Source organism: Ursus maritimus, unplaced genomic scaffold (assembly GCF_017311325.1).
Source record: "Ursus maritimus isolate PB19 unplaced genomic scaffold, ASM1731132v1 scaffold_7, whole genome shotgun sequence".
NCBI lineage: Eukaryota > Metazoa > Chordata > Mammalia > Carnivora > Ursidae > Ursus > Ursus maritimus.
The window spans coordinates 62,132,973-62,157,088 of NW_024426885.1; the positions used below are offsets into that span (position 1 = coordinate 62,132,973).

General features: G+C 33.7%; 1 protein-coding gene across 2 annotated transcripts in view; it reads right to left on the reverse strand.

Annotated features, from left to right (window-relative positions):
* Positions 1–24,116, reverse strand: part of CABCOCO1 (ciliary associated calcium binding coiled-coil 1) — a 111,133-nt gene that overhangs the window by 77,621 nt on the left and 9,396 nt on the right. For both annotated transcript variants that reach the window (XM_040624344.1, XM_040624342.1), the window contains exons 2-4: positions 20,203–20,306; positions 15,021–15,190; positions 3,835–3,979 (exon numbers count right to left, since the gene is read on the reverse strand). In XM_040624344.1, coding sequence (XP_040480278.1) covers positions 3,835–3,979; positions 15,021–15,190; positions 20,203–20,306 — 419 coding nt within the window. The remainder of the gene's footprint in view (positions 1–3,834; positions 3,980–15,020; positions 15,191–20,202; positions 20,307–24,116) is intronic.

Below are 24,116 nucleotides of genomic sequence, written 5' to 3' on the forward strand. Positions count from 1 at the left end.
AATGGCACTGAATTCTATAATCTACCTCTGTATCAATTCTCATATTCTCAAACTGTTTCAAGATTAAATTAATCTCTGATAACACCTGAAAATGAGGCAACATGAACTGAAATCCATTTAGAAGTTGTCTGGTTTTCTTGTAGAATATTTGATCACACGTCAAAATGAGGAATTAATTTAAGAAAGATAACTTCTTCAGTTTCTACCCAAAGACTAGGTGGTCAGTGTATAAAAACTGTGAAGAGCTAAAAGATAGGAGTCTTAAAACAAGTTTTTCTAGTAAGTTTAAAAAATCTCAGCAATGTATTATTGAGAGTTAAAAATTTACTGAAGGGCTGATTTCTAATATCCTGTTTATGATAATATTTGAATTTTTCTAATTCTCTTCCTGCTGGTTGGGAAAATTAATAGACTCATAATACAGCAAAATGCCCAAGAACAAAAAAAATTGTCTTAGTGGTTTCTCTTTCACTCTGGTGCCTTTTGCTATTTAAGAAAATTGATTTTAATATAACTGAGAAATTAACATTTGCAAAATGTAGCTACAGAGCATGTATAATAATGGCTTCTCCTGAATGCTGTAATGGATCAAAGTTTCAATTCATTTGAAATCAATGAAGAAATCCTCAGGCAGCTGGGTCTCTCTGAGTTATATCAGCAGTTGATTTCACTACTAACACAAACCATTAAAAAATGATGGGTATGCAAACTCAGTCATTTTTTTTTTTAAAAAACCCTCGTATGTTCAAATTAGTCATCAACACTCAGAAAACTAACTTAGCTTTTGACATTACTTTGATTTGTTGGCTAGAAAATACATCAAGATTAGTGAAGTTTGATGATTCAATGAAGCAAAATAAATTCAAATTCTCCTTCCCTTACATTGCTTAGCTAGAGAAAGCTTTAAGGTTAAAAATATTACACTGGCAATAACTGATTTTGAGCAGAAAAATTAAAGACTGTAGAGTATTTGGAAATAACTTGGCTTCCTGTCAGTGAATTAGTGTAAAATTTTCCTTCCATCTCATATTACACAAAGAAGTTAATTCATAAATCTTCCTTCCTGCAATTTTATAATCTTTCAGCCTTATTCTCCTCATTGTGTATAGGAATTAGATTGTCTTATGCCAAAAGGGAAGTTCAGTTCTTACAATGAAAATAAAATTCATGACTTGGATGCAGTGGTCAAAGATGCAAGTTGGGGCAAGGCCAGGACTAGGGTAAGACAGATGAGGGGAGGGGGTCACCTAGGGAGGAGGCACTTTTCAGAGCCAGGTCAAGTTGCCTCCATTGCCTCACTCTGGTCCAAAGTGACACCTCTGCTATGGGAATACATTTCCTCCTTCTTCCTTTAGAAGGAAGACTTCCAGCTGACTCAAGCCCCTAGACTATTTTGTCAAACATCTTGTCTTAGTCCTAAATCAAAGGGAGGAATAAAATGGGTCAAGACATCTGGGCTCCATGCCAGGAAGTAGGATACCCTGTTGTGCACAGAGGGGCAGTGTTGATTTTCTTATATTGAGTAAATGCCTGGGCACATTACCTTCACCTAATTCCCAAGGAATAGGTAGAATACACAATGACAGATGGATACTTGGACTAGATATATCTAAATGATGCCTTATATTGAAAAGCTGCAGTAGCATTTATATTTGTATATATTACATAAAATATATCAATGTATATATTGCATGAGTAGATCGGTCAGTACTTAATGTTAGAGAATTTTGGTATTAGTTTTTTTCAAGTCACAGACACATGATAGAATATACAATTTAGATTCTATTAACAGTATCAAATAAAATTTCAATTTTATTGCCAGTTAAGTTTCACGTGTTATAGGTCATGTTCTAAAAACTACTCTCCCTAAATTGATGAGAGCTTTCACTGGTTGAGTAAATTTAATATCAGATTAAATTGAAACATGCTTATACTTTCAATAATTGAGTTAGCTTCATATTTATAAAACTTCTTTGTAGTCATTAAAATGAAAAATATTACATGGTTTAATTGCCATTAAATTTATATTTGTGGACCTATAAGTCATTCTAAATAGGAATTGTAGAAAAGGACATTTCTTTTTACACAACATCAGAATCAATTCTAGATATTATACTAACTGATATTTTATTTTCTGTAACGGATGCATTTAAAATGTACAATTTCTTTGAAATCACAATATGAAGATTTAATAGCATCAAAAATAGTTCTGATTTACTTTACATGACTAATCTCTCAAATATTACTTTTTTGTTGTTGTTTTTAGAAATAAGAGTAGAAATTTTTGGTAAGTAAAGTTACCCTGGTAAACATTTAATAGTGACTAATACTGACATCCCTTCCTAACGTAACCATTTTCTGAAATGAAATGTCAAGAAGTTCACTGATGAGTGTCTGTCCAGAGAGACAAGATGAAAGAGAAAAGAGGTGCCATCTTTCACAACCTAGAAGGTGTCCTTAGAACGCCTGCATGAGTTTAGCTGTTACGGTTAACTACCAGTCCCGGTGCCCATTATAAACTTCCAGGGCTTAGAGCTCAGATGTAATAATGTGTTCTTCAAAGAGAGACCTGGTGGTATCAAATAGATTAAAAAAATAAATAAAAAATAAATAAAAAAAGGAAAGAAGGATGCTATACAAATGTGCAGAGAATTCCCCTCACCCAGCGATGCTGATGGACTGAAAGACCTCGGGGAACAGGTTCTCCAATTCTGGATTTCAACACCCTTCCTTCCTCCCACCCAAGGACCTTGCTTTACTTTAATTGATTTGAAGAGTACTGTAGCTTTTAGTGAGAGACACACATTAGGAGGTATATGTTTTATATTAAGAAATCAAATATATCAAATGCTATCATATAAAAACATATTATATCATATACTGTTATTAATTCATGACAGAAAACAGTATATAAGCATTATCAAATTAAACATATTAATATTTAAAAAGCTTCCAGACTACAGCTAGGATCCTTGCCAAGCAAACCACGAGCATGTCTAGGACATCATGCAGCAACCTTTATTTTGAAATTTTAAAATTTAAAATTGGAAAACACTGCAGTATATAGTAATGGAGGAAAAAAAGATATTCTGCAGAAGCTTTTAGTTAGGCGAAAGAAAGATTTTTACCAACTCTTGTTTAAATATTTGCAAACTCTAAAAATGTCCCTTGGGAGAGATGCATGCCTCTAAGGCAGACCTTGTGACAATTATATAAAAAGACAGATTTCTTAGTTCACCAATGAAGAATCACTGTAATAAAAATACCTTCTCTCCATTCACCATCATTTTCTAAGCATAAAGAAAAACTTAATGAGTTTAATTGGTCAATACTATAGAATATTTCAGGGCACATAATAAACTTGAGGAAGCTTGCACATAAATCTCTTTAATTTCTAATATAAAACATTAAAATAAATGTTTAAATGGAAATGAATGTTATTCTAAAATATGAAATTTTGATGTCAAGGCCAACTACTAAAATATAGAGTCTGTTGTAATCAAGTCTGATTAATCTAAAATAATAATTTTGTTAATAAAATATTAATTAGAGATTCAGAGAAAAAAAGAAATTTTTGGATAATTTATTATAATTCTAGATGAAATTATACCTATAAACACAAACCTTTTTAAGAATGGAAGGTTAGCCAAAAACTTAATGTCCTGAATTTTATTTATTGGATGGAAGATTTTAATATTCTCTCATCATTGACTGGGTTAATTACAGCATAAATTCTGTAAATGTCTAAAAATCAAATTCATTTCTATTTAATAGACATTTTGTAAAAGATAATGAAATGAAAAAATAAATGCTACTGAAAAAAAAAATCCATACCTGATTTTTAAGTAATCGATGACAGCATTGGCTTGTTTTATATTAAAGACATTCCATTCCTCATTTTTCTGTGAATGGGATGGTCCTATTTCAGCCATAACTTCTCCAAGCCATTTTATGCTGTCTTCCAAGGACATATGCAGTGCTAAAATAAGACCCAGAGAAGTCTTAAGCATTATTTTGATAGATGTTTTGGGAACAAAATAATCCAAGATGTCCTTAACGTGCAAATATTTACTTTTTCAATATTTGTGAGGCCAATTGTAATAACAGTGTTTTTTAATAAGTTAATAATTACATTTTGTATAAAAGAAGAGCAGCTGACACACCCAATAATTGCTGTGTACTGTAACACTACACAATTGTTTAAAGATTTTGCTTCCATTTTAAGATGCAAAGATAATTTAAAATCTACCTAAAAATTACTTTAAAATGGAAAATATACTTTTTAATGATCTTAGAATAAGAGCATATATGGAAATGACACAAAAGTTTTTTGGATTAGCTGGTGAGGAAGACCTACATGGTAGATTCAGTTACTGTAGACAGGAGAGCTGAACTCAGAACTGAAAATGTAAATGAACAGAGTCAACCAACACTTGGCTTTGGCTGATTGTTAACATGTGGGAATTTGGGACTGAAGATTTTCAATAGGATGCCAGAAATATGTATTTTTATACAAAACATTAAGAGATTTTTTTTCTTTTCCAAGCTACAGACTTATAACTTATGTAAGCTGTTTCTCAAATGTATGCCTGGTGGTGGTGGTGAGAGCCAGATGACAGCGCCGAGTGACGCTGACACCACTTTGCCACCATTACCAAAAATAAACAAGTCAATGATTGTGGTCTCTTGCAACTGAAAACAAACAAAAAAGCAAAAGTATCTTCTATGGCATGTGTCCAGTTGAAAAAAAAAAAAGCAGATAAATGTCAAAAGCCTTAGACTTAACATTTATAGTGTTTAAAATACAAATAGGAACTTCCATTATCTTTCCCTGTTTAATTATGCTCATTTTTACTGTGACAGACAAAATATTGTTACATCACACACACATACACAGACACACGCTGACAAGTGATGAGCATAGATGTAAAACTGAAGAGTCTGGAGGTGGAGAGCTGAAAGTCTCTAGCAAAGACGAGGTTGGACCAGCTTCTTGGGGGCCATGTTAGCTGGGGGCCAGGAGGAAGGCTCTGGGGAGCACTGTGCTGTTCCATGTGAGCCCCACCCTCCCAGTCAGTCCCAGCCAAACCTCTGTCTCTCTCAGGAATCCATCAGTTAACTTTCCACTTCTTGCTAATGGAGTGAGTTTTTCAGGGCAGCAAGAGGGGGTAATGCACAGGATTTATGAGAACATAAGCTGATTGTTGGACACAGCCACTTAGGTTACACAGCTACTCTTTCACTCTGGGATGTGTTATGACCCCAGATTACTGATAAAATAACAGTAAAGCAATTAAAAATTTTAGGAAGACACTATAAACACTAACTTGCAATTTGTTTCATTTAGATTGTTTTCTACCTGTAGGAATTAGAATGAAGCAAACTATGTAACAATTAAAAACTGGTTTAATGAATGGTAATTGGTCCCTTTCTCATAGCCTTCCTCCAGATCGTCTTTTATAAATGTCAGATACATGAATTATTGCTGGTTAACTGGGCTTTCCTATATCATTCTAAGGGGAGCTCAATTATTATTGTACATTTCTTTCCTATGATAAACTTCTTTTGAAACTTTCTTGGGATAACTTCAGAAATGAAATATCTGTTGGATAAAAGCAATTCAAAATGAATGGATTGAAAATCTGAATCATTTTATTACTAAAATGGTATTAATTAGAGATGCAGAGAAAAAAGAAATTCTTAGATAATTGATTATAATTCTAGATGTAATTACACTTATCAAGCACAAAAACACATTTATATGACTATTTCCTTATGTTGAAATATAATTGACACTTTAAAACTGTTTTTCTATGTCTAATGTCTTTCTATAGATAATGGCTTTAAAAATTAGGAAAGTTATCATTTCACTTATCTAACTGAAATATTTGCTCTTTTAAAAATCGCATTTAGTGATGTGATTAAAATATGAAAGATTAAACCATTTAAATAGTAAGAGCTGTTAGAAATAAAATTTATCTTTGAAAATTTAGGGTAATGAAAGAACACGCTAGTTGGAAGACTTAAGATGGCACCATATAACTGCTACTTACTAGCTAGGTGATCTGAGTTTCATTTTCTAGATCTATAAATGAGAATAAGACCAATTTTCAAGATTATACTGTTGTTGTGAGGATCAAATAAGATATGCATGCCAAATACTTGGGAAACTGAAATGATATGTACACTAGTATATTACATATGTAGAGCGCTTTCTAGAATCAGCCTAAAGCTGGCAACGTTTGATATAGTAGTAGGGAGGGTGTGTTCTCACTCACTGGGGCTAATGCTTGTGACTTTAAGGAGTTATTTAATCTTTCTAAATCTCATTTATTTTCCTCATTTTTAAAATGGGGAGAATAATAGAACTATTTCAAGATTATGTGTGAATTAAATGAGACAGAATTTGGAAAGCAAATGCACTGACTGGCACAAGTTAATCCTACCCAAATGTTACCTATTATTATCATTCCTATTTAGTGGAAAATAGTTCAATTTCATAGAACTAAAAAGTATTCTATGGTTATTTGCTAATATTCATGCTATATACAGGCGAATAAATCTAGGCCCATAGACCCGGACAGAAGTCAAATACCCAGTCTAATACTTGACAGCTTGTCCTTGGTCAGGCTCTGGAAAAACTAGACCCAAAAATGTATACTGTTTGTTTGTTTGAAGATTTATTTATTTATTTGAGAGTGAAAGCGAGATAGAGAGAGAACGGGAGCAGGAAGGTCAGAGGGAGTGGGAGAGAAGAATTTTCAAGCAGACTCCATGCTGAGCTCGGAGGCTGACCGGGGGCTTGATCTCAGGATACTGAGATCAGGACCTAAGCGGAAACCAAGAGTCAGTTGCTCGACCAACTGTGCCATGCAGACTCCCCAAAATGCGTATTATTAAGAGAACTGTACAAATCCTATGTTGCATAATATTTTAGTTTGAATCCACTCTGATTCCTGGTGGGTTGTCTTCAGTATGCCCTGTAGCACAAGTTTGAGACAAAGAACAGATCAGAAATTGAGTCAGTAGAAAATGCAGTTCCCTCACTAGAGTTTTATTAACGGGCAACCATGCTTCAGCTAACAGCCCCACCTATGTTCTTCAGTGCTTTTTCTGTTAAAATGTTGTTGGATGGGAATGTTCACTGTGGGCTCAGGACTCTACCACCTCCTCGTTTAAGTATAAACAGACTTTACCTCCTTTTCTGGCATGTTTGGCTAAAATTATATTATTTCCTGATGATAGTTATAACCTTGTTAGGTTTAAAGGTTTGAGATTTTTTTTTTTTCCTGCCAAAAGGAAAAACTAGATCCCTAGATTTTTTTTCTGGTTAGGTTTTACATATGTACTTTCACTGTCTCCTAGTTTATGAGTAGCTGGATGGATCCTGCTCAAGTTTTTAAAATTCATTTTTGAACTGATATCAATGATATAAAATTTCACATAAAAAATATTTTCGAGTCAGTTGTAAGTTATGGAAAAAATTAAAATGGAAATATCTTGTCAAATTTGGAATGTGAGATTTATGAAAATGTTTTACTTTTCTTTATTCTGTTTCTAGTTGTGAACACTCAGCTAAAAGGTTGCAAAGCATAGGACTGTTCATGTCATGTATTCTTTTTTACAATTTAATTTTTGCATAGGTGATATAATCACATGGTTCAAAAACCATATGTGAACATATATTGTGAAAAGGCTTCCTCAACCTTTGTTGTACACATGCCCAGTTCCTACAGCCTTCCCTATGGAAAATTTTTCCCCAGTGTTATTGAGAAATAATTGACATATGTCACTGTGTAAGTTTAAGGCACGCAGCATGATTTATTGTGAAATGATTGCTGCAATGGGTTTAGCTAAAACAGAAAAGTTTCAGTAGTATCACAGAGAGTTCCCATATACCCCATACAGTTTCCCATATTGCTAACATTACTGTGGTACATTTGGCACAACTAATGAACAAATATTGATACTTCATTATTGTCTAAATTCATACTTTCTTTGGATTTCTTTAGTTTTTAGTTTTTATTAAAGTCTTTTTTACTGTCCTAAGATCCCATCCAGGATACCACATTACATTCAGTCATCATGTCCCTTTAGACTCTACAGTTTCTCAGACTTGCCCTGGTTTTGATAGCCTTGACAGTTTTGAGAGGTACGATTTGGGCATTTTGTGATAAGTCCTTCAATTTTGGTTTGTCTAATATTTTTCTCATGATTAGACAGGGGTTAAGGATTTTGGGGAGGAAGACCACAGTGACAATTCTTATCACATTATATCAAAGGCATACGATATTCAATGTGGTGCGTTGTTAATGGTGCCAGCCTTAGTCACCTGGCTGAGACAGTGTTTATTTGCCTTCTCTACTGTAAAGCTCCAGTTTTCCCCCCTTCCCATACTGTCCTCTTTGGAAAGAAGTCACTGTGTAGCCCATATTCAAGGGGTGAAGAGTTGTGCTTTAGCTTCTTGAGAGTGAATCATCTACATAAATTATTAGGAATTCTGTATGGGAGATTTGTAATTTACCCAGTTGATTATTTATATAAATCATTAATTTGTATCAGTATGGATTTGTGGATGTTAATTTTATACTTTGGACTATAATTCAATACTACTATGTTATTTTGTTCAAATTGTTCCAACTCTGGACATTGGAAACTTTTCATTTGGCTTCTCTATTCCATTGACATACCACCATCATTTTGATTTTTTGAGTACTTACTCTTAGCCACTACAATATGCCCCAGGTTCATTTCTATGTTCCCTGCTCCAGGTCTACAATCAGCCATTTCTCTAAGGAGCCCTGGTTCCTTTTATTGGAGAATTAAATTATAAACCAAGACCTGGTTCCTGGGTATGCTCACTAATACTGGATGTCATTGCTTCTAGGCCCTCTCTGTGGACAGAGCTGAGAAGTATATGTGTGTAAACCTGACATACACTAAACATGTACATTAAGTTAAACATGAGTTCATGCTAATGTCGCCAGGTGATATATCTATTTTTTTGCTTTTACAAACATTACTGCAACTGATGACTTTAGGTACATGTCTATAAGTGGATATGCAGGATAAATTCCCAAATGTGGAAGTGCTGGGTCAAAGGGGACAGTACCTTTGTAAATTTGCTAACCTAAACTTCACAGAGGCGTTTTGAATATATTCTTCCATTAGAAATACAGGATAGTACCTATTTTCTTATAGCTTTGACAACTCAAAATGCTACCAAAATTTTATAGTTTTGTCAATCTGATATATAACAAATGATATTTCTGTGTAGTTTTAATTAGCATTTTCCTTATTATCTTTAATACTAAACTTTTCATTTGTTTAAGAAACACTTATACTGGGGCACCTGGGCGGCTTGGTCGGTTAAGCGTCAGACTCTTAGTTTCAGCTCAGGTCATGAGCTCAGGTCTCAGGGTTGTGAGATCAGGCTTTGCACTCAGTGGGGAGTCTGCTTCAGATTCTTTCTCCCTCTCCCTGTGCCCCTCCCCCCTCGTGCTTGTGCTCTCCCTCTCTCAAACAAATAAATCAAATCTTGAAAAAAAGAATCACCTGTATTTATTTAGCCATATCCTTGGCTTACTCTTCTATTGAATTACTGCTCTTTTTCTTCTTGCTTCTGCATACTCTTTTTATATTATAGAACTTAACAGCTTGCTGGTGTCTGAGATGGAATAATTTTCCCAGTTCTTACTCTTCTTTTGATATTTTTTTTTTTTGGTATTTTTTCTTTGTCGACTTTTGACTTTTATATACCAACTTTAATTATCTTTGTCTTTATGGCTTTGGAATTGAGGCATAGTTATAAAGGTCTTCCCCATTCAAGGCTGTTATGTTTTCCTACAACATTTTTATAGTTTCAATTATTTTACATTTAAATAAAAAAGTGATCCACTTGGAATATATTCGGGTTTATGGACAGAAAGAGGGTTGGATCCTATTTTTTCTAGATGGACACAATATTATTTATTGAATAGTACATAGTTTCATCATAGATTTGAGATGTCATTTTATCAAATACTGAATTCCAATGCTTGGGTCTATTTCTAAACTTTCCCTTCTGTTCTTTTGGTCTGTTTAGTCATTAACCACTGTGTTCAAATATTTGGGATTTTATAACACTACTAGTACTACTACTGCTAATAACAAGATATGCTATAGCTTATTACACTTTTTAAAGACAATTTGTATTTGCTTATTTTCCATATTTTTGTTAGAATCACCTTGCCTAGTAAGTCACCCCTAGGCAAAAGCACCACCAACAACAAAAAAAAGCTCTTGGTATTTCTTTGCAATACTAATATTATACATTAACTTAAAGAGATTTAGCATCTTTATGATGTGGAGTGTTTCCAAGAATGTTGTAGGATTTTTCCAAATGTTGAAAACTTCCTTGTAACCTTTAAAAGTGCTCTGAAGTTTTTTTTCATAACTTGTACATTTCTTTTTAAGGTTTATTCTTAGTTTTTTGTTGTTGTTGTTGTTGTTTTGTTAGAGCATATATTTTTTTCTTTCATTAAATCCCTTTGTTTTTCTACATAAATATATATTTTAAAAGTATTATTAGATTTCTTCAATTTTTACTTAATACTCTTTTTTTCTTTTTTTTTTTTAAGATTTTATTTATTTATTTGACAGAGAGACAGCCAACGAGAGAGGGAACACAAGCAGGGGGAGTGGGAGAAGAAGAAGCAGGCTCATAGCGGAGGAGCCTGATGTGGGGCTCAATCCGATAATGCTGGGATCATACCCTGAGCCAAAGGCAGATTCTTAACCGCTGTGCCACCCAGGTGCCCCTAATATTCTTTTTCTGTTCAAGGCTCCCATTTATATGCTACATTATATTTAGTAGTCCTGTCTCCTGAGGTTCCCCTAGAGTGATCATTTCTCAATCTTTTCTCGTTTTTGATAACCTGGTCACTTTGGGAGGTATCAGTCAGATAGTTTGTACAATGTACCTTAATTTGGGTTTGTCTAATGTTTTCCTCATGGTTGACAGGAATTATGGGTTTTGATAGCTTTGCCTATTTTTAATGGGATTGTCTGTTTTCTTATTGTTTTGAGAGCTCTTTATATGTTATAGAGACAAGTCTTTGGTCAAATATGTGATTTACAGATATTTTTTCCTTGTCTGTAGCTTATCGCTTCATTCTTCTAACAGTGACTTTTCATAAAACAAAAGTTTTACAATTTTATGATGTCTAATTTATCATTTTTTCCCTATATGCATTATGTTTTGGGGGTCATGTCTAAGAACTTCTTGTAAAACCCCAGGTCATGAAGATTTTTGTTCCAGTTTTCTTCTAAAAAATTTATAATTTTACATTCTAATTTTATATCTATGATCTAATTAGAGCTAATTATATCAAATAAAAGATTTAGGCTGAGGTACATTTTTTTCAATATAGGTAGAAGTTGTTCCAACATTTGTTGAAAAGGCTACATTGTTCTGTTGAATTGCTTTTGCATATTTATCAAAAATTCAGATGACCATTTTGCATCAGTGTATTTTTGAATTCCTGCTTCTGTTCCATTGATCTATGCATTTATTCCCTCACTAACATAACATTGCCTTTATTATTGTAACTTATAGTATGTCTTAAATTTGAGTGTATGATTTTTGCAGCTATATTCTTATTTTTCAAAGTTATTTTAGCTATTCTAATTCCTTAGCCATTCCATATAAATTTAAAAATCAGCTTGGGTATGTCTAGAAAAAAATCCTGCTAGGATTTAGATTGATATTGTATTAAATCTACAGATCAATTTGGGAAGAATTGACATCTTTACCATGTGGAATCTTCTAATACAACAACACAGTATGTTTTTCATTTATTAAGTTTTCTTTCATTTCTTTTGTCATCATTTTGTAGTTTTTAGCATACAGATCTTGTTAGATTTTTTGTTAGATTTATACTTAAGCATTTCTTTTATTTTTTGAGCTATTGTAAACAATGGTATTTATTAAAATTTTGGGATACAATGTATATTGTTAGTACATTGAAATATACTTAAGCATTTCTTTTATTTTTTGAGCTATTGTAAACAATGGTATTTATTAAAATTTTGGGATACAATGTATATTGTTAGTACATTGAAATATACTTAAGCATTTCTTTTATTTTTTGAGCTATTGTAAACAATGGTATTTATTAAAATTTTGGGATACAATGTATATTGTTAGTACATTGAAATACAATTGACTTTTGTGTTTTGACCTTATTACTGCAATGTTGCTTAACTTACAAGTTCTAGAATTTTTTTTTTAATTCATCTGAGAACAGGAACTGTTTTATTTCCTCCTTCCCCTTTTTTTCTTTTTCTTACTCTATTGCACTTATTGCTAAGACTTTCTTTCAGTCCTATGTCTAATAGGAGTTCTGAGAGTAGATCTTCTTGCCTTGACCCTGATCTTATGGGGAAAGCACCTGGTCTTTCACCACTAATTATAACAATAGATTTACGTTTTTTGTAGATGCCTTTTATGACATTGAGGAATATCACTTTTTTTCTTCGTTTTTTTCTGACTTTTCTAAAACAACGAATGGGTGTTCTATTAGTCAAATGCTTCTCTGCATCTATTTATATGATCATATGGCTTTTCTTCTTCAGATTATTTACATTGATGAGATTTTCAAATATTGAAATTTTCATGTTTTATTTTCACTTACTTAAAAATCTTTTCTAATATCTATTGAGATATATGACCCACATACTATTTAGAACTGTGTTGTTTAATATGTGTTTGAAGATTTTCCTGACATATTTCTGTTATTAATTTCTTGTTCAATACCTATATGATCAGAGAATATATTTGTATGATTTCAATTATTTTAAATTTAAGGTTGTTTTATGACCCAGAAGATGGCCCACCTTGATGAATATTCTATGTGCATTTGTAAACAATGTCTATTCTGTTTGGGGTGGACTGTTGTGTAAATGTCAATTAGACCCAGGTGGTTGATGGTGTTTTTCTTTTGGTTTAGTCTGTTTGTAGTCCAGTCAGCCTCCTGAATTTATAAATTTATACCTTTTACCAAATTTGGGAAGTTTTCAGCCATTATTTCTTCAAATGTTTGTTTAGCACCATACCTTTTTTCTTGTCTTTCTGAGACTCTAACAATATGCATATTAGAACTTTGATTGTCCCACAAGTCCCTGAGGTTTTGTTCATTTGTTTGCCAGTCTTTTTCTCTGTGTTGTTCAGATTGGATCATTGCTATCACTACATGTTCAAGTTCACTGATTTTTCCTTTGTCTCCTCTCCATTTTGCTATAATTTCTATCTAATAAGATTTTAATTTTGGTTATTGTATAATTTTGTTTTAAAATTTCCATTTGTTTCTTCTCTATACCTTCCTTTTTTTTTTCATGATTCTTTTTAACATTTATTTCAAGGATGTTCACAATTGTTCATTTAAGCACTTTTGTAATACCCAAGCGCCCCATTATTTATCTTTAACATGGCACTACATACTTACATATAAGCAAAGATAAAATTCTCCCACTTGCAAAGAAGGAAAATAATGCTTTCTTCTCCTCTCATACAAGAACTACGAATTTGTCCCTTGTAAGGATGACTAGGAGTAGGAAGGGTGCATAAGGCCTGAGTGGCTTCTCTATTAGTTTTGCTAGTTCACTTTAAATTTCTCCTGCTAGAAACTGATACACAGAACAGAATAGGCTTTGTGTGGCTGCAAATAGGCACCCACATATTCTGACAATTCTGGTGTCAATTCTTTAGGGGGAGCAAGGTCTTCTACCTGCTCATTCAAAAAAAAAAGAAGAAAAGAAACTAAAAACAAGCAAATGACCCAAAAGCAAAGAATAGTTTTAAAAAAGTAAGGAATGAAGAAAAGGAAAGAAGGAAGGAAGGGAGGGAGTGGGGAGGGGGAAGAAGGAAGGAAGGAAGGAAGGAAGGAAGGAAGGAAGGAAGGAAGGAAGGAAAGAAGGAGCTCTCAACTGACATAAGTATATCTTTCAATTGAGACACAAATACCTTTGTGTTTATAGTGCTCATGGCCTTTTTAAAAAAATTTTCATGGAGCTTTATTTTTTATTATTTATTTTTATGTGGGGGGGTTGGAATTTTATTTTTTTTTATTATGTTTAGTTAGCCAGCATATAGTATATCGTAAGTTTTTGATGTAGTGTTCAACGATTCATTAGTGCTCACCACAACACATGCCCTCCTTAATACCCATCACCCAGTTACCCCATCCCCCCACCTCCCCTCCCTTCTGGCCTTTTGATTATATACTTTGAGATTCAAGTTCTAGTTGTGCGGGTTTCCAGCTTGCAGTCTTGTTCTCTGGACTCCTTGCTCAGCTCTGAGATAGTGGTTATAATACCTCCCATGTGGGAGTTGCTCCGAGGTTCAATAATGCATGTTGAAGATTAGAACCAAACACAGTGCCTAGCACACAGAACTGGCAATATATCCGTGATAGATTTCTTTCTTTTCTTTTTTCCAAGAAGCAATTGTATTTATTCTCAAACAAAATTTATCACACTGAAAATTGCTCTAAGGAAGAATTTCCAAATTTCCTATAGTAACTCATTCTGATGTTATAGAAGAAAAAAGTCACAAAATCTAAGTGTATGGGAGTAATGTCTATTTAATGGGGTTTAGAAATTGACTAAAGTACCTCCTCTCATTAGTCATTTCTGAGATATCCCAGTAAAACTTGCAGGTAAGATGAAATGAAACAGTTCATACAATAAAAAAATACCTAAATAAATGTGAACTACATGACATTTTGGGGATGGATAAGATTTTTAAATGAAGTTAACATCTTAGGGAAGTTAATTAAGAGAACTTTAGCCTGTTAAGTACTGTTTGAAATTTTACAACTTAATGAAGGTATGAACTATATATCTTTGCTCTATCCAGAAAAAATCCCATAATTTTCATTGAAGGAATTACACTAAAATTAGGAACTTTTGCTTAAGAACACTAATTTCAACAGTGGACTAAATTTTCTTTTCTTAAAAAAAAAAGAAAAAAACGTACTTACTTCTAAGATTATGAAGTAACATATCTAGTAAGGTCATAAATTTTGAATATTGAATAACAGAAAAGTCCATTCCTCTAGCCCACAAAAATCCAGATACGTAAAAATCTAGTAGAATGTCTTCCTTTAAACAGGTGTGAAGGTTTTTGAAATTCAAAAACTTTTTCAGTTTTCTGTAACAAAAAGAAAAATCCAGACATTAAGATCATATTAGTGAACAGTTCTTTTTCTAAGTTTTGAAATTGCAGATATTTTTCTTGGATGAAAATTCTATAATGCCCTTAATCTAAAAATACCCATAGTTATATCAAAATCCTAAGTCCAAAATGACCTTCAAAAGGGAAACAGAGAAAGGGAAGAGGAGGAAAAGATAAAGAGAGCAAGCGTGAGCACTCTTGTTGGTCTTCTTCCTCACTTCTTCTATTCTTATAATTCTCTTCCTCACCTCGCTCCTCTTCTTCCTTCTTCCAGCACTATGTTCTGGAACTATATTGTTAAATATTTGTTCTGTTTTCTTTTTCAAAGCATTCAAATTATGTATATTTTACTCATTTTGTATATAGCTATAATTTTCTACTAACTTTCAAATTTTTTTTCAAAAAATTTCCTTTTCATTTTATATGCTTTTCTCAATACTGTCTTCTAGGTCCCTTAGTGTTTTCAGCAGTGTTAATTCTCCCTTGGGTTGCTTACAGAGCTCACCGCTGTAAGATCTTTTCTACTCTTTGCTTTTTTACATGTTTTATCACCTTTTATTTCTCGTTATCTCTTCCTTGAGTTTTTATATCTGTTTTATGCTCTTGTTGTGATTGCTTCCTAAGTTTTTTTTTTAATTCACGATAAATGTCTGACAGTATATTTTTATGCTCATGGCTATATTCATTTGGTTGTTTTCTTTGCCTGCCAGGTTTCCCCCCCCCAATTCTTCAATTTTTTTTTTTCCTTAAGATGGCTTTGTATGCATATTCTGTGTTTTGTACTCAGACTTGGCTTGAATAAGTTCATGTAATATATTCCAGTATTTTACTTTTTTTCAATTAGTGGGGAAAAAGAAAAAAAAAGTAGGATATGTTCTCATTACCATCACACAAATAATCTATTTCTTGTAAATACGGGAATTATCTGTTCCAAGCCTGTAACTCTTTGGTCCTACTGTTGCAAAGAAGGGTTCTTAAAATGACACTTCAGGGTTTTCTTCTCACCTAGGAGAATAATTATATTTTTTAGCTCACTCTAAGATCTTCAACTATGTGTATCTTTCTTGTTCTTTCTCCTCCACTTCTGCTTGGTCTATAATGCTTCTGGCAGTCATCCTCTATTTTGTGGTTTGGGCTTACAGCATTCTCCTTGTTTGGATAAAGAAGTTATCGGTATTTCCTTATTGCTTATATGTGATTTCTGAGGGACTATGTGTGGGTGTGTGACAACTTCATACTGCCATTTTCAAAAAAGGAAGTCCTTATTATTCATAATATTGAAATAGATTCTATAATCAGAATAATAAATACAGCAAGATTAAACAAGTTTGGGAACAAATAAAGCTGATGTTGTATTTAACTCTCTAACTTCCATCTCATCTACAATGGCATCAAGGTAGACACCTCAACCCCAAAAGAAAGTACTGATTCCTCTAAACCAATTATGATAATCTCCTGCTCTTCCCATAAAGCCATATAATGGCATTCAGTATATGGTATTCTCTATAGTAACTACTGGTCTATGGTGGGCACTCTCTTAAACTGTTCTAATTCCTAACTAAGGGTGAGGTTTATTTTCTTCTGTGGAAGAAAAATACAGAAGAGTAAATAAGTAGACTTGATTGCTACTGGCAGCCATCTTATAATTATAAAAAAAATCAGTTCTAAAATTATAATCATTTTTTTTAAAGATTTTATTTATTTATTTGACAGAGATAGAGACAGCCAGCAAGAGAGGGAACACAAGCAGGGGGAGTGGGAGAGGAAGAAGCAGGCTCATAGCAGAGGAGCCTGATGTGGGGCTCGATCCCATAACACCAGGATCACACCCTGAGCTGAAGGCAGACGCTTAACCGCTGTGCCACCCAGGCACCCCTTAAAATTATAATCATTTCTTGATGATACTATTGAGGCCTTGAGTCAATCAACTCTGGAGTCAACCTACCTGAACGTTCTGTTCCCAGCAGTTAGTCTTCCTTCTAACTGTACTCTTCATCTGCCATCTCCATGCTGTTCTTTTAAAAAATTAAATATTTGACCTAAATAGTTGCATGTGTTCTTTGCTTTTTATTTTCTTTTTTTTCCAGAGTCTGATTATACGTAAATGAACTATTTGTCTAAGAGTATTTTAGTGAAACTTCTTTGACATCCCTCTATTTTTGCTCTCCCCCATCCTTCCTCCACCACTTCCCCTAATACCATTTGAATCTTAACCTTCAACTAGAATTGCAGGGCTAAGTATTTACCATTTCTATTCTTTGTTCAGATATTTCACCCCAAAGGAGGTTATGCAGGGAAGCATTTGGAGCAAGATGCTGCTGCAATTTGAATGCAAAGTTTCCATGCATTTTATTGGCAAATTTGTAAGTATTTCCTCTGGGGAAAAGGGAAGATGGGACAGGGGAGAGGAGAGATGGCTACAGCTGTGGCATTAGAGACCACGGGGAAAGAGAAAGATGCTTAACAGGGATTTAGGGAGTTGTGTTATAGTGATAGGTGATGTAACTATCTATTTTGTCTCACCAAGAATTCCAGTAAAGGTACCACATTATTCCTACTTGCTCTTGAAATTGGAGGCATCTTATTTTTTAAATATGATGACATTCAGAAATAAGCCTTAAGGCAAGAGCTGAACAGCTCATGGAGGCCCAGTTATGGAAGGCTATTAAAAGATCTCTTAGGGTTATTTCTGTGTTTAAATAGTTCTTTTCAATTTAGTCCTTAACCTTTTTTCAAAAAGGATTTGGGTGTATCTGTAAAAAATCAGGGTTACATTAAAAGCATGAATGATTGATAATAGGAGATCATGAGAAATGTACTCAGACATTTAACTTTACTCAAAGTGTACTCTCGAAATATGTTTTAATGATACTATAATGTTTCATTTGGTTGGCTGCTTTCATGAAACACAATTTTTAATTTTAAAAGGTAGGGAAATGTGCTGATTTCCTATAATTTATTTAAATAGGTTTATAGCTTTGTAGACTACATGATTTTGGCATACTTCTGTCACTTGGTGACAGGATACCTAAATTATATTTCTGTCATTTGAGAAGTATATAATCCCCATTTATAATAATACTATTTTAAATGGAAAGCGAATGATTGATTGCAAATATTTCAGGATTACTGTTACAAAAATCATATACAGAACCTCAAGAAAATTACTTTGCAAAGAAATGGCTCCTGACATAATACTGTCATTTATCCAAAATTGATACCCTAAAATCTGAGATTACTTCAGGTAAATTCTATTAATGAGACAGTCTAATAGGTCATCCTACATTGAACCTGGTTGTTTCTATACAGTTAACTTCTGTATCACCCTCTGTACCCTTTCCTTTATCCTAGATGTCACCTAGGCATTCAGTATATGGTATTCTCTATAGTAACTACTTTAATCTTTAAAGATTAAAAATACTTTGAGAATTTAAATATTTGACAACAAAGAGAGCCAATAAGTGGGGAAGAAAAAAAGATTGCCACACAAGCTTTGGTATACAGTACAACTTAAGATGTGGTAAGAAATAAAGAAGTCTAAAAAAAATTATGCTTGCAATACCTTTTATTTAATATTAATTGCATGTAATATAACATCTTTGATATTTATTACAAATAAATTGTAAACTATATTAAATATCTGTCCTTTGCATCATATTATTTTGCCTAGCATGAAATACCTATTTTTTGCACTTTAATGATCAACAATATTTGGGATTATCTAGAAATGCAAAATATTTTACTTAAAGCATAAATAATGAGTGATACTAATACAATGAATGCATTTTACTAATCAATTCTGATACTAAAAATTGGAATTTCCAATGGGCATTAATTTCTATAAAAATGTTAAAATTACCATGATATACTTGTTTAAAAACCTGTGAAGTTTTTAATTGACTGACTAATACTTATATAGATGGTAAGCAGTATGGCCAAATCACCGATCACCAGGATTTCTAGCAAGATTTGCAGGCCCTGAAAGTGAAGAGCATCCTGGGAAAAGGCCTGTCAGTGTTACTTGCCTGCTCTAAATATGTCTTCCCTTCTCAGATTTCTCTTCCAGCCAGTACATCTGTCATATTTCCTTCTCAGTAGTAAATCACCTCTATTCTACAATATTTGAAAGATTTGCAAATGATAGCCACTGACAGAGTCATTTTCTATTTGTCCATTATGGTCCACAATATCCTCCTAACATACGGATGACTGGCCGGCAGAAGAGACATTACAGTTCAGAGCATCACATCATGTGCAGAGTGGGCTCTCTACACATTATAGTCAATCAGGCTTCCATTATTAGAGCAAGATAACTTTTAAGATGACTGATTACTCAAAACACATTTTAGGAATTTGTGTTAGATATATCTGACTAGAGTTCTAAGTAAATGGTTTGCTGTAGAAATCAATGGCCTTAAGAATGAGATGTACATATATTAGAATTGTTCCCATAAATTCAGTTATATTCACATTTTTAGGCAAAATACATGAAATCAGAATATTTAGTATAGCTTCATATCCAATAAAAATCACAGGTGGATGGCTAATATTCAGGATTTCCAAAATATTAAAATGTATTAATTCTTAATATTACAGAATATACAACTTATTCTTGTCATGATGAGACAGATGACCTAAAGGTTATTTTGCATAGTTGACAGTTTTATGAATGAAAGAAAAAAGAAGTAGAAGACAGCATATGTTAAAGACTGCTTTTAACAATAAATTCCTATTCTCTGTTAACATTTGCATGTTGGTATGAAATGCATTTCTCCCATAAAGAAGACAGCTGAGCAGTGTAAAAGTCAGTTGTTTGAGAATTTTGGTGTTCCAGACTCTGCATATTATATGTATTTGGATATATATGTATTTGCATGATATAACAATTCATTGGGAAAAAATTTAAATTATATAATAGCATATCATGATCATTTATAGATGCAGAACTAGAACTGTTCTATATTTGGTTGTAATATTGAAGTGCTTACTGTTGAACTCCATCTACGTCCTCTGCTAGCATTTCAGTAATTTGAGCAACCGAAAGAAAATCTGGAGACAGAATCTTTTCATGCTCCTGGAATTCAGCATCTCTCTACCAAAACAAAAACAAAAACAAAAACAAAACAACAACCGAATGAGTTATCTCAGTCATGATTTACATGTTAATCCAATGATATCAAAATTTGTTTACTGTGTTCTAGTTGCTATTAGAAATAAATTTTAAACACAACCGTCTTCTAGATAATCATTTTTCTCTTCTGTTTTCAAGTAATGGTACCTCTCAAAAGTTGAATGTCTAGTTAATCTGTCTGTTATGCATACTTAAAACTGGGTGATAGCTTTCAATTAACAAACTCTTTTTTGGTCTTTATTTTTTTCATCATGATAGTGTACTCTTTAATCCCCTCCCCCCCACCTCCCCTCCAGTAACTATCAGTTTATTCTCTGTAGTTAGGAGTCTGTGCCTTAGTTTGTCTCTCTTTTTTAACCTTTGTTCATTTGCTTTGTTTCTTAAATTACCCATACAAGTGAAATCATCTGGTATTTGTCTTTCTCTATTGATTTATTTCACTTGGTATTATCTAGCTCTATCCATGTTGTTGTGAATGGCAAAATTTTATTCTTTTCATGGCTGAATAATATTTATATATTTATATATAAATATTTACATATATATATAGCTATAGATACAGATATTATAGATACATATATATCCCACACCTTCTTTATCCATTCATCTATCAATGGACGCTTGGGCTGCTCCCATAGTTAGGCTATTGTAAATAATGCTGCAATAAGCATAGGAGTGCGTGTATCCTTTTGAATTCGTGGGTTGTTTTTTGTTTTTTGGGTTTTTTTTTTGTATTTTTTAGGTAAATACCCAGTAGTGCGATTATGGATCATAGGGTAATTCTAATTTTTTGAGGAACTTCCATACTGTTTTCCACAGTGGCTGCACCAGTTTGCATTCCCACAGACAGTGCACGAGGTTTCCTTTTTCTCTATATCCTCACCACCACTTATTGTTTCTTGTGTTTTTTATTTTACCCATTCTGCCAGGTGTGAGGTGATAGCTCATTGTAGTTTTGATTTGCATTTCCCTGATGATGAGTGATGTTGCGCATCCTTTCATGTGTCTGTGGGCCATCTGGATGTCTTCTTTGGAGAAATGTCTGTTCATCTCATCTGTCCATTTTTTATTTGTTTTTTGGATATTGAGTTGTATCAGTTTTTTTATCTATCTTAGATACTAACCCTTTATCAGGTATGTCATTTGCAAATATCTCCCATTCAGTAGGTTGCCTTTTAGTTTTGTTGATTGTTTCCTTCACTGTGCAGAAACTTTTTATTTTGATGTAGTCCCAATAGTTTATTTTTGCTTTTATTTCTCTTGCCTCAACACACATATCTAGAAAAACGTTGCTATGGCTGATGTCAGAGAGATGACTGCCTGTGCTCTCTTCAAGGATTGTTATAGTTTCAGGTCTCATATTTACATCTTTAATTCATTTTGAATTTATTTCTGTGTGTGGTGAAAGAAAGTGGTCCAGTTTTATTTTTTTGTATGTGGCTGTCCAGTTTTTCCAACACCATCCGTTGAAGAGAATTTCTCCCATTATGCATTCATTCCTCCTTTGTCAGAGATTAATTGACCGTATAATTGTGGGTTTATTTCTGGATTTTCTGTTCTATTCCATTGGTCTATGTGTCTATGGTACACCAGTACTATACTGTTTTAATTACTACTGCTTTGCAATATAATTTGAAATCTGGAATTGTGATACCTCCAGTTTTGCTTTGCTTTCAAAATTGCTTTGGCTATGCAAGGTCTTTTGTGGTTCCATACAAATTTTAGGATTGTTTGTTCTAGTTCCATGAAAAATGCTGTTGGTACTTTGATAGGGATTGCATTAAATGTGCAGATTGCTTTGGGTAGTGTAGATGTTTTAACAGTATTTGTTCTTCCAATCCATGAGCATGGAATATCTCCGTTTCTTTCTGTCATCTTTCATCAGTGTTTTATAGTTTTCAGAGTACAGGTCTTTCGCCTCTTTTGTAAAGTTTATTCCTAGATATTTTATTGTTTTTGGTACAATTGTATATGAGACCATTTTCTTTATTTCACTTTCCACTCCTTCATTATTCGTGTATTGGAATGCAACAGATTTCTGTACATGGATTTTGTATCTTGCAACTTTACTGAATTCATTTGTGAGTCATTGTAGTTTTTTGGTGGTCTTTTGGGTTTTCTATATATAGCATCATGTCATCTGCAAACAGTGAATTTTACTTCTTCCTTACTAATTTGGATGCCTTTTATTTCTTTATGTTGTCTAATTGCTGTGACTAAGACTTCTAGTACTATGTTGAATAAAAGTGGTGAGTGGACATCCTTGTCTTGTTCCTGCCCTTAGGGAAAAAGCTCTCAGTGTTTCACCATTAAGTATGATGTTGGCTGTTGGTTTTTCGTATAAGGCCTTTATTATGTTAGAAATCCTCCCTCTAGACCTACTTTGTTGAAAGTTTTTATCTTGAATAGATGCTGTACTTTGTCAAATGCTTTTTCTATGTCTATTGAAGTGATCATATGGTTTTTAATCCTTTCTCTTATTGATGTGTTGTATCACATTGATTGTGTTCTGAATACTGAACTATCCTTGTGTCCTGGGAATATATCCTACTTGATTGTGGTGTGTGATTTTTTTACTGTATCGTTGGATTCGGTTTGCTAATATTTTGTTAAGGATTTTTGCATCTTTATTCATGAGAGAGACTGGTTTGTAGTTCTCTTTTTTATCTGGTTTTGGTATCAAGGTGGTACTAGTCTCATGGAATGAATTTGAAAGTTTTCCTTCCTCTTGTATTTTTTTGGTATAGTTTGAGAATAGGTATTAACACTTCTTTAAATATTTGCTAAAATTTGCCTGTGAAGCCATCTGGTCCTGGACTTTTGTTTTTTGGGAGTTTTTTGGTTACCGTGTAAATTTCATTGCTAGTAACTGGTTTGTTCAAATTTTCTTTTCTTTTTTTTTTTCCTGCTTTAGTTTTGGAGGTTACATGTCTCTAGGAAATCCAACAAGGAGACATCCACACAGCAGTGACCAGTCTGCCCTGTGTCTCACTGAGACAACCATTCAGCAGTGACCAGCCTGCTGCCTGTCTCACTGAGACATCCACTGTGTCTCATTCAAGGAGGCAACATGCACCTAGCAGTGACCACCCTGCGACATGTCTCACCACTAGAAGCTAAAAACCCAGTGCAACTGGGGGTATAGCAGGACCACTTTTTTATCCTAAGAGTTTGGGTCCTCAACAGGATTGGCCACCAATCCTCAACGCAATACCAGCATCCCATAATTACGATGAGGAGACATCCACCCAGCAATGAAAAAGAAAGAAAGATTTAGAAGTCTGGACTCTATTCTAGGGAAAGCATGTGGTAGATCAAATGTGCTGCTTACACAGAGAGCTTCCCAGGGAGTCACCAATGTGATGATATTCTCCAAATGTGTCTTGGTTTCTCCCAGCAACAGTCTAAAACCACTGTGGGGGCTTGGAGAACGGGATGATCAGTCTTATGTGTGTGTTCCCAGCAAGCCACAAATAAATTATCATGGGGAATATTTTCTCTATGGGGACTCCTACATGAGGAATAACCTCTGACATTTCCCTGGGTTCTTAGTCACCTAAAAACACTTTCTTTTTTTTTTTTTTTTTTTTTAAAGATTTTATTTATTTATGTGACAGAGAGACAGCCAGCGAGAGAGGGAACACAGCAGGGGGAGTGGGAGAGGAAGAAGCAGGCTCATAGCGGAAGAGCCTGATGTGGGACTCGATCCCGGATCGCCAGGATCACGCCCTGAGCCGAAGGCAGACGCTTTAACGACTGCGCTACCCAGGC